This window comes from Solanum dulcamara, chromosome 12 (assembly GCF_947179165.1).
Source record: "Solanum dulcamara chromosome 12, daSolDulc1.2, whole genome shotgun sequence".
Taxonomy (NCBI): domain Eukaryota; kingdom Viridiplantae; phylum Streptophyta; class Magnoliopsida; order Solanales; family Solanaceae; genus Solanum; species Solanum dulcamara.
Genome location: NC_077248.1, coordinates 44,214,267 through 44,226,148, shown reverse-complemented (window position 1 = coordinate 44,226,148; position 11,882 = coordinate 44,214,267). Strand labels below are relative to the sequence as shown.

At 32.7% G+C, this 11,882-nt stretch overlaps 1 protein-coding gene across 1 annotated transcript in view; it reads left to right on the top strand.

The window, feature by feature from the left end:
* Positions 1-1,954: 1,954 nt before the first annotated feature.
* Positions 1,955-11,882, top strand: part of LOC129877424 (coiled-coil domain-containing protein SCD2-like) — a 47,627-nt gene continuing 37,699 nt past the window's right edge. The window contains exons 1-13 of the mRNA XM_055952921.1: positions 1,955-2,161; positions 2,242-2,340; positions 2,445-2,932; positions 3,022-3,097; positions 5,970-6,011; positions 6,145-6,207; positions 6,349-6,398; positions 6,465-6,492; positions 7,520-7,594; positions 7,682-7,729; positions 7,818-7,878; positions 7,993-8,106; positions 8,185-8,297. Coding sequence (XP_055808896.1) covers positions 1,955-2,161; positions 2,242-2,340; positions 2,445-2,932; positions 3,022-3,097; positions 5,970-6,011; positions 6,145-6,207; positions 6,349-6,398; positions 6,465-6,492; positions 7,520-7,594; positions 7,682-7,729; positions 7,818-7,878; positions 7,993-8,106; positions 8,185-8,297 — 1,464 coding nt within the window. The remainder of the gene's footprint in view (positions 2,162-2,241; positions 2,341-2,444; positions 2,933-3,021; positions 3,098-5,969; positions 6,012-6,144; positions 6,208-6,348; positions 6,399-6,464; positions 6,493-7,519; positions 7,595-7,681; positions 7,730-7,817; positions 7,879-7,992; positions 8,107-8,184; positions 8,298-11,882) is intronic.

Below are 11,882 nucleotides of genomic sequence, written 5' to 3'. Positions count from 1 at the left end.
TGATTTGTGTTGACAACATATCTGCACAAGCACTTGTCAAGAATCCAGTGTATCATGACCGATGCAAGCACATACACACAAGATATCATTTTATTTGAGAATGAATTGCCAAAAAAGAGGTAGAGTTCAAGTATGTAAAATCTCATGATCAAGTTGCGGATATCTTTACAAAGCCTCTCAAGTTTGAAGATTTTCAAAAATTGAGATCAAGCCTTGAAATAAAGAAGAAAATTAAAATTAAGAGAGAGATTTGTGGGATCAAATGTTGGCAGCCATGACAGGCACATTTGTTGAAATTGGTAGTTAAATTTTTATGGAAGTTGGCAGCCAACTTTGTAGAAATTGAGTGTCACATTTGTCGAAATTGTTAGTCAAATTTTGATGAAAGTTGGTAGCCAAATTTTGTAGAAACTGGATGCCACATTTATGTCACTAATGATAAAATCATGAGGTTTTAATAACTCTATAAATAGAGTAGTAATTAAACATTTGAAAATACACCAAATATAGAGAGCAATAACGAGCATTGAGAAATTTACAGTCTATTTCTTAGTCTGCAAGAACTAGTGTAAGAGTAATATTATAGTGAGTTGTGTGAAATAAAATAGTATTGTTCTTTTAAAAAGTGTAGTCGTCTTTTGACACTATCGAGTTGTCATCACTATTATTATATCATATTAACCCCGTTATAATATTTTGTGTCGTTGCTACTCTCTTGTTATTGTTATTTAGCGTGAATATTATCCTGGGTGAAATTATCATTTCCCAATAAATAGAACATACAACCCTTAGAATGAGGTGATAAACTTATGGATTTGACTTAACTAATAATGATTCATATAGTTTTTCATATGCTTAATCTTCGTAATATAATTTATCTTTTAAGTATCACACAAGATTTTTATAATAGACCAGAACATTATAAAATTATGCCTATCACATTTCTTCAACTAATTGTCAAGGTAAATTATTTATGTTAAATTTAAAAAGTATATTACCTTGTTATTTTGTATTACTAACATTGCATCGATCTTTTGTTACCGATATAATTGAAGAGCCTAAAATTGCAGTAGATGTGATGTATTCGTTATTTGACAAAAGAACAAGTATAACGGGAAAATGAAACATACAAAAGAGTTTACCAAATCATTCCTGCGAAGAATGATTACGTGTGCTATTTTATATAAAGAGATTATTTTTTATTTTTCATTTTGACATATCTCTTTTATTTTACATGGAAAAAGGTGAATATTTGGTGCAGATTAAATTTCAAATTCATTGGTTTTTATCCCATGAAAATGAATGTTGTTTAGCTGCATCAGAACTCACTGTGAATTATTGTGTAATAGAAATGAAACTAATTACCTCTTAGCTGGGGAGCATATATTTTGATTTATTTCTTAAAAGCGTATATATTATCTCTCGTTTGTTCCATGCTAAATATAATGAACTTTGTTTTCGTTTATCACATTATATCATTGATCAAAACAATAATTAAAACAGATCATAATATTATGGTTTGAGAATATAACGTCGAATGAAGCGTAAATATTTTGCGCTGGCAAATTTCCTAATTGAGATATAAATAAGTGGAAATAAATGAGGCATTAATTATGGTTAAAGAAGCTATCATTTGACTTGTTATACGCAATTTTAGTACTGCTCTTAACCATAGCATTATTCGCATCTTAGATTTCAACTTATTCCCCCGCATGCAAGGTGATCTCATCTGCAAAATTTTAATTTTCATTCATTTTGTCACCCCAAAAAAAAACAAAAGCCAAAATCATAATTTCCCCTGTATTTTATATGAGAGAAATTTTCATAATTGGTGGGTAAATATGGAGCATGTATTTGATTAACATGAACGATTGATGGTTAAATTACATGGATTCGTCGCACGATCTTGAAATTGATAGTTGAGTTATTTGTTTGATCACTCTCCCCCTCCATCATGAATGGGCACGCACGGTCAGGGTCAAATGCAGGACGTCGTCCGCAGAATGCAAAGGCAGCGGCGCAGAGGCTGGCACAGGTAATGGCGTGTCAACAAGCGGATGATGATGATGAGGAAGAAGAGCTGTATGAGTATAACCCTGTGGCTCCCTCAACTGCTATTGGGCTTGCTTGTGGAAGGCCTAATAGAAGAAGTACTCCGCTGGTAACAAACTTGCACATGTTTTCCTATCTTTTTCTTTGACAAAGTAGCTTCAGTTTTTGTGTTTCTTTGTTTTGTATTAGTCAGTTCGTACATCCATTGAACCACAGGCATTGAATACACGTCCAGCAATCCGACCCTCTTCATCAACCGACTCTTCGGATCAGCAACCCCTGCAAAAGGTACTCTAATAAACTACTCCCTCGGCTCTCAATTTACATTTTGACAAAATGTCATCACTTGTGTTATAAATCAGACTTTGGTTTATTTTTTCCTCATCTGTCAGACAGTTCGTACATCCTCAGAGGCAAATGCATCAACTACACGTCCATCATCAATTCGCACGTCCGTAGAACAAGCTACACGTCCAGCATCAATATTAGGAATCCGTCCATCTTCATCTTCCGAGACTTTGGACCAGCAACCTTTGTCAGCTCGCTCAACCACGCCTATTCGAACTTCTCTCCATTCAGCAGAACAACAACAACATTCTCAATCATCTATCCAAACTACTTCTGCTGTCCCCAGTAAGCTGAGTTTTCAATCTAAAAATACTTTGGAACAACCACCATCTGCTCGCGCACCTACTACACCTTTGGCTGGCAATCACCTTTCGTCATCTCAATCAAGCGTCCCGGAACAACCTCTATCTGCGTGTTCTCTCGCAGCAAATCGCTCCGGTCACTTTGGTGGAAAGCCAATTCCTTCTAGTGTGCCTCTCTCACTCAGGCCAGCTGCAACTGAAGCTCAAACAGAAGCTCGTAAAGATAAAAGGTAATCTTAATTATGAATTTCCCATTTCTTTGAATAGTTTTGTGCATTGTGAGTAGTTTTAATCTTTTATTTATTGGATCACCGAACAGATTATCAGTAGATTTTGGTACTTTCAAGTATAAGGAACCTCCCATTCAACCGTCTTCTTCTGCTCTACAAGATGAGGTTAGTCAACTACCATATCTTATCAATCAACTATGTGTCAACCTGAAAGTTAAGAGTTGAACTTCCTGAATAGAGAATGTTTTTGTAGATTTTACAAGAGGAAAGACTTCATGTATTTTTTTACGTCTCATTAAAATGGGTATTTATATAAGTGAATTCCAACTCATTAAATAACGACAATCAATTACAATGAAAGGAAATATTATATTTCTATTATTACTTTACAAAAAGGAGAAATAAAGTATCCTAAAATCATGCTAATTAATTTACAAAATCAATACTTCTCCTCAAGTTGGAACAAAAATGTCGCATGCAAACAAAATGTGAAAAGTCTTTTTGTTGAGGCCTTTTATTAGCACATCTAATAGCTGTTTTTCTGGCGGTACATGAAATTAACTCAAGGTGCCACCAATAACCTTCTCTTTGGTCATGTTGTACAATATTCTTAGTTATACTGATTGCAACTTTGTTATTCTGTACAAGGAAAGTTTTCATGTTTTAAGATAATCTCAATTCTTCTGATAACTTTATAGACAAAGAAGCTTACAATCACCCTATGCCATGACTTTTATATTTTTCTTCAGCACTTTATTTTGCATCTACACTTTGTTTCTTACTTCTCCAACTAACTAGGTTTCCTTCTACAAGTGTATAGTAACTAGATGTAGATTTTTTGTCATCTAAAGATCAAGCTCAATCAGTGTATGTAAAATCTTCTATCTAGAGGGACCATATTTAGAGAAAAGTAAATATTTTCTTAGAAGATTTTAGACACTGAAAAATACGAAAGACAACTTGTATATAAGGTTCTCGTGGATCATACATGAAATGATTCACCAAGATGATTGAATAGGATATATTTGTTCAACCAACCTTCTGATATCTCTCCTTATATACTGACCCTACAAACCCTTATTTGTAACTTATGATTTCTTTTAACAGGCAATTCTGCTGGCTAGAAGCTTGTCATATCAATTTCTTTCAAGAGATCTAGAATATACTTTCGTTGAAAAAAAAATATTCATCTTTTTATCTAGCAATATCAATCGCCAAGAAATATTACAGAACCTTAATCTCAAATTCTTGTGCAATCATCTTCTTCAATCAAGTAATCTCCTCTTTGTCATCTCTTGTTAATACTATTTCATCAACTCAAACAATTATAAGTGTGAGTTCATGTATTTGATGTTTTATCAAGAGAGCGTGATCGGTATTTCTTTGTTGATAACAAAAAGAGATCTTTGCTTTTGAGAATTTGTCAAACCAAGCTCTAGGGAATTGCTATAGCCTGTACAAGGGTTTCTTTGGTCTCTAAACCTTTGCCTGCTTTTGTTCGGCTGGGGATCTCCATATACACATCTTTTCTAAGTCTCTATCAATAAATGTATCCTTAACATTAAACTGTCGTAAATACCAATCAAGATTAGTTGTACAAGACAAAAGAATTGCGATAGTGTTCATATTTGTAATTGGGGCAAACTTATCTTGACTCAACTGCATAAGTTTGATTGAATCTCTTAGAACCAATCATTTGAATCGTTTAGTCGAGCTATCAATTTTAGGTTTCACATTGAAGACCCATTTACACTCAACCAACCTTTTAACCATTTGCCGCCAACTAACTTTTGTTTTGATAGTGAAGTGAAAAGTTCTCAAATCCCTTTTTTTGACAGGGCATTCCTTTTATTCAATCATACCTTTCTTTTATTTAGGATCTGTACAAACTTTCATCCAATTCTAGGGAATACATAGAAGAAAATAGATTAGGCATAGACTTTATAGAAGGAGATAAGGAATTATATAAGAAAAATTTAGATAAAAAGATGTTTCGTAAAAGACCTGACTCATTTTCTATGAGAAATAAGCAAATAAACTTATTAGTAAAATATAAATAACTCACTAGTAGAAGAAGACTCAACTTTGGCAAATTGTGTAATGGCTTCTTCTACTCTATTTCTTCTTACCTAAGTTAAAAATAGGTATGTTCGAGGGGTGCATTGAATTCAAAATTCAGGTCATCAGAATCCCATAGACCATTAGCATAGGCAATAGGTTGTTTATTTTCTCCATTGTTATTTTATGTTGTCCCTGTTAAAATTGACAACATTTTAATTGAATTAATGTGAAGATTTGGTAGGAAGATAATTCTTTTTTGGTATAAAAAGTTAAGGTAGGAAATTTGTAGTTGAAATATTGGTAAATCATTAAATTGTTTCACAAGATAAATCTTGACATTTTAACTAATAGTGATGTCATGGATGACATCAAGAGGAAGATTTCATTCCTATAAATAGGTAGCACTTGGTTCATTTGTAACACACCTCTCACTTGCCTTCTCATCTTCTAAGAAATTTGATCTTCTTTCTCTCTTGTAGTATTTCACTTGTATTTTTTTGGAGTAAAATAAATATTGGTTGGTTGTGTCCGAGGATTAAGCAAAAGAAAATAAACTTTTGTTCAACCTCGTAAATTTCTGATAGTCTTTTGTATTTTTGTATCATTTACTATTTATGAGCTATCTTTAGATATAGTAATTATGATCTCATCACTCTCTATATATTCAGCTTCAGCAATAGTCCCTATGTGCATCCCATGAGACGGCTTATCTATACAAGGGAATCCTAATTAATTAAAGAAAGGAAATCAATTACAATATAAAAAAATATTATATTCCTATAATTATGTTAGGAAAAGGAAAATGACGTCTCCTAAAATCACTTTAATTATAAACACCATATAAAAAAAATTAAAATCATGCAACTTAATTAACACATTCAATAAAACTTTTGATAAATTGATCATGTTAATAACAAGTCAATTGATAGCTTCTTTAAGCATAATTAATGTAGATGATATGTGATTCAAAATGCAGGTTGACATGCTTCAAGAAGAGAATGAAAGTTTACTGGAAAAGGTAAGAACAACTTCCTTCTGAAATGTAATCAGTTCACTTGGATATGTAGGCGCCTATTGTGTCCTGATAGAATTAGTTTATTATTTCAATTCATCACGTTCACGGGCAGTGGATTGCTTATATATCCTTTCAGCTTCGACTTGCAGAAGAGCGTTGCGAAGAAGCTGAGGCTAGGACTAGGCAGCTTGAACAGCAGGTTAGTTTTTCTCCTTTCCTTTCACAATGTATGTTATACAAGTTGAGGACATAACTTAATTCCACTGCTGGCGGCGGACTCAATTTTTTTTATAAGTAAACAGTTTTGAGCTGCTTAATTAACCATGTTTTGTTTCTTTAGGTTGCTAGTCTTGGGGAAGGTGTGTCCATGGAGGCTCGTCTTATAAGCAGGTAAACTTCATATCATAACCAAACAACATTTCCCTTCATTCTAAAATTTATTTTTCCTTTATACAGGAAAGAAGCAGCTCTACAACAAAGGGAGGTATGGATCATATATAGAGACTTTGATGCATTCTTCCTTATTTTATTTATAACTTCAGAGAATTATTCTTTCCGTCCCAAAATAAATGTTATTTTAGCTTTGAAAAAAATATTTCAAAATAAGTGTTAGCTTAAAAATTTAAAACAAAAATTTGTGTATGTTTTTTTTTAACTATACTCTTATACTCCATCTTCTGAATAATGTTCAATTTTCAAGAGATATTTATTAAATAGGGATAGTTTAGTAAAATACACATTGTATTTATTGATTTCTTAATGAATGTGATTGTTGTTAAGGTGACACTTAGCAGTATTTCCTCATCCGTTTCAATTTATGTGATAGTGTTTGATTCGGCACAAATTTTTAGAATAAAATGAAGATTTTTAATACTCTCTCTAGTCCATGTCAAGTGAACTGTTGAGATTTTTTCATAATTCAAAATAAATAACTTTTTCTAGTTCAAGACAATTGTTGAGGTTTTTTTTCCATATTTACCATTCATTTAATGAGGTTCTTAATTACTTTATATTTTCTGAGAGACTATTTTGGAAATAATTAAAAAGGTAATAGTGGAAAGTAGACTTTAATTTATGTTATTAAATATTTTTCTTAAAAGGTGTGTCATACCATAACAATGCATTTAATACTCTCTTCATTTCAAAAAGAATAACCTACTTTAACTTAAACTGAAATTAAAATATTGCCAAAACAGAAAGAAAAAGAAGCAACAAAATACAATTTCCCATAGTTCAAGAATGGGGAAAGGTCTAATGTTTGTTTTGCTGAAGCAAACAGAGATCTGGTTTATTTTGGGTGAAATGTAAATAAATGAACACCAGTTCTAAATCCAAAATGTTCGATTTTGATCACCAACCAAAAGTATTACTACAACATCTTATAAGTTTCCAATAAGTAAAGTGGTAATTGTTTTCAGTAGAAGAGAATATATTTTGATAAACATTCCACAGTTTAAAAAAATTTAGTGCGAAAATGGAGAGGAGTTAATATGATATTATAAAATGGACAGGCTGCTCTTAAAGTTGCAGCACAAAGTTATGGTGGAAAGGGTGACGAGCTTGCAGCTCTTCGGACAGAAGCTGAGGTATATTTGAATTCTTCTTTTGGGAATAATAATTCATCATTATTCCTGTAAGTTTTTTTTTTCTTTTCTGTTGTTTGTTTTGCATAGTCCCTGCGAACTATGACACGAAGAATGATACTGAGTCAAGAGGAGATGGTATGTATATCTGTTTTGCCCAAATTATATTCCTAGTTAACTTCCCTTTTGCATACTTAGATATGTAATTCACAGTTTCGTACCTTAGGAAGAGCTTCTTCTCAAGAGGTGTTGGCTCGCACGCTATTGGACTTTATGCCAAACCTATGGTATGCTATATTTTACTTGCTAATTAACTTATAAATTACTTTATTTAACTGAATGAATACAGATAGCTATAGATATTCATGCCTCTTTATTAATTCGATATGAACATGATGCAGGTATTCACACAGATATAGCTGGAGCTAAGCAAGAATACTGGTCATCCCTGGCTCCTTTATCATTGGAAGTTGTGTTGGAGGCAGGACAAAAAGCTAAAGATGATAACTCATTAGGTGACATTAGTATTGGCCTTTCTCTTATGATAAAGCTAGTAGACTTATTTAATTTGACTTAAATATATATATTTGTAGTTTACGAGGATAGAGAAACACTTGCGGATGATTTGAATGAACTTTTGGGAGATGGGAATGTGGAGAGCATGCTACTGGTGGATAAAGCTCTTCGAGAAGTCACATCACTCAAGGTACTCTTCTACATATATAAATCCTACTCTTAATTCGATTATTTTTTTTTTGGATTATTTCTCTTAATATAAACGACCACCTTTGACATGAGGACAAATATTTTTCAGAAAATCTTTTCAACACCTCTTCTTTCTATGCAAATATTGAATAAGGGTTTAATAAGGAGATTCACACCCCATCAATGCTAGCTCGAACAAAAGCAATTGGTCTATCTTCATCTCTGCTATCTTTTAACTTTCTGGTAATTCATCTTAATTTCCTTAAATAGGAAAGTAAGAAAATGGTACGGCATTATTTTTTCTTATTAGATCGATTTGCTATCTTTCAGGATGCAAATATTATTTTGTTTTATTTATTTGGGGCCAAGAAATGTTGAGAAAATGATAATTCCGTCCAAGATAATATCCATATTAAATAACGCTAATAAGAGAGTAATAACGATACAAACTATTATATGAGGTAAATATGATATTCGAATAATGTAATACAATAACATTGATTACAACTTGATAGTTTCAAAAGATGATTACTCTTTTAAAAGAACGATACTCTTTTATTTCATACAACTCACTATAATATTACTCTCACATTATTTTCTCACAGATTAAGAAATAACGTGTGATTACTCTCATTGCTCTCTATTTTTGGTGTATTTTAAAATGTTCAATTGTCATTCTATTTATAGAGTTATTAAACTTCTTGCTTACATAACTAGTGACACAAATTTGAAAGCCAATTTGTACAAAGTTTGGTTGTCAAATTCCATCAAAGTTTGACTACCAATTTCAACAAATGTGCCAGTCAATTTCTACAAAGTTTGGTTATCAAATTCTACCAAAGTTTGACTAGTAATTTCAACAAATGCAGCTACCAAGGTTGCCAAACTTTGATCCCATAAATCTCTCCCTTAATTTTGATTTTGAATTTTCATTCCAAGACTTGATCTCAACCTCTGAAAATCTTCAAATTTGAGCGACTTTGTGAAAATATCTACAACTTGATAGTGAGATTTCACATACTTGAGTTCTACTTCCTTTAGACAACGTATTCTCCAATAAAGTGATATCTTGTGTATATGTGCTTGCTTCTGTCATGATACACCAGATTTTTGGCAAGTGCTTGCGCAGATTTATTGTCAACACAAATCATTATGGCTTCAATATGTGGCAAGTTAAGCTCCTTCAGCATTCTTCACAATCAGATAGAATGACATGTACATGATGTCACTTCCACGTATTCAACTTCTAGGTAACGATGAATTCTTCTAGCGACATTCAAGTGAGTGGAGGTGGGAGCTTCCATGAGGCGACTTACTACTACAACTACAAAAAGTATATGTGGTCTCGTACATGTCAAGTAGCTCAGACTTTCCACGAGACTTTTGAACAGAGTAGAGTCCACTTTTTATCCATAATCAAACTTTGACAATTTCATTCAACTTTCCATAGGGTTTATAGGTTTGCAATCGAACATGTTGATATTCTTCAAAATCTTCTTTGTATAGCTTTCTTGTTATATGAAGATGCCTTTCTCCATTTTCTTCACTTCTTGTCCTAAGTAATATGACATGAGTCTTATATCCTTCATCTAGACCTCAAGGAACATAGGTTTCTTGAAAGCTTCAAACAAAATTAAGTTTACTAGTTAGAATAAGATCATTAACATAAAGATAAACAAGCAGAATATCACCATTAGTATGAACTTTAATGTAAAGAGTTTATTCATGAAGGCAATGAATAAATCCATTATCTTGAAAGTACTTGTCAATGCAACTATTTCACGCCCGTGGAGCTTATTTCAATTCATATAATGCTTTCTTCAACCTCAACATCTTTACTTCATGATTTTTGACCACAAAGCCCAATGATTGCTCACCATATACTTCTTCTTCAACATATCCTTTCAAGAATGTCGATTTGACATTTAGTTAATGGATTTTTCACTTTATTTGCACTGCCAGAGAGATCAGCAGACAGATCATCTCCGTGCGGGCAACAAGTGCATAAACTTCTTCATAATTGATGCCATGCCTAGCTTTAGCCACAAGTCTTATCTTGTATCTCTCTACCTTTTCATGAGCATTTTTTTTTGCCTTGTATACCCATTTGACTCTAATTGCTCGATAATCCTTGGAAAGAGTTGTTAACTCCCAAGTGTTATTCTTCTCTATTGGATGGATTTCCTCCTCCCTGGCTTGTTTCCCCCTTTTTTCTATAAAAGTTTCATCAAAATTCATTGGTTCACTATCAACAAAGAGACAATACAAAATCTAAATTAGTAACTTCTTCTGTGTTATCATAGAATTCTGGAATGCTCGTCATCCTATGCGGCCTTTCACTTGAACTTTCTTGAGTACAAGGAGATATAATATTTACTAGTGAAGGAGGTGGGGTCACATCCCTTGTAGGTGTTGTGATCTCCTGTTTTTTTTTCATTTCAAACGTATGAAAGAAAATCATATGTTCTTTCTTCCTGAGCCTTTCAATTTCATGTTGCTTTTTCATCAAATTCAATATTATGACTCACTATCACCTAGTTATTATTTGGATTGTATAACTTGTAGCCTTTTGAACTCATGTCATAGCCAACAAACAAATACTTGACACTTTGATCGTAAAGTTTAATTCTCCCTTGATGTGGAACCTGAGCATAGACTATGCTCCCAAATATTTTCAAGTTCTTGACACTTGACTTTCTTCTGCTCCATGCTTTTTAAGGCGTTTGATCCCTCACATTTCTTGTTGGACACCTGGTTCTCAAATAAACTTCACAAGAAATAGCCTCGGCCCAAAATTCTTTTGGCATACTTTTAGCTTTCAACATACATCTAGCCATATTAAGAATTGATCTATTCTTTTTTCTACAACTCTATTTTGTTGGGGCGAGTAAGGTACCATTAGAGGGTGACGAATTCAATGAGATTGATAAAAGTCATTAAATTCTTTTGAAGTGAATTCGCCTCCTCTATTTGACCTTAAAGCTTTTATTTCTAGTCGCTTTCTTTTTCTACAAATACTTTAAAATTATTAAAAGCAACAAAAGTTTTTGTGCTTTGCTTAAACAAATATACCCAAATCTTTCAAATGAAATCATCAATAAAGAGCAAAAAGTATTTACATTCACCAAAAAAATATGGATCGATTAGACCATACACATCGGTGTGTACAAGCTGAAGTGGTTTGGTTACTCTTGATGTGGCGTCTTTAGAAAAACTCCTCCCTACATGTTTTCCAAGAGTACTAGCTTCACACAACTGATTAGGATGGTTAATTGATGTAATTCTTCAATCATGTTCATGTTTTCCATTAATTTGAGTGCTTCAAAATTCAAGTGTCCAAATTGCATGTGCCAACACCACGAGTCATCTTGAACATTAGACATCAAACACTTTGCATCGATGGTATTAAGATTCAAAGAAAACAATATATTCTTTTCCATATTCACTTTAGCAATTAAGTTGTTACGTGAATCTTTAAGACAAAGATGCATATTTTTCATATGAATATCTTATCATTTTTCACGAAGTTGACCCAAACTCAAAATATCACTTTTCAATTTTGGCACATAATAAACATCGTTAATCA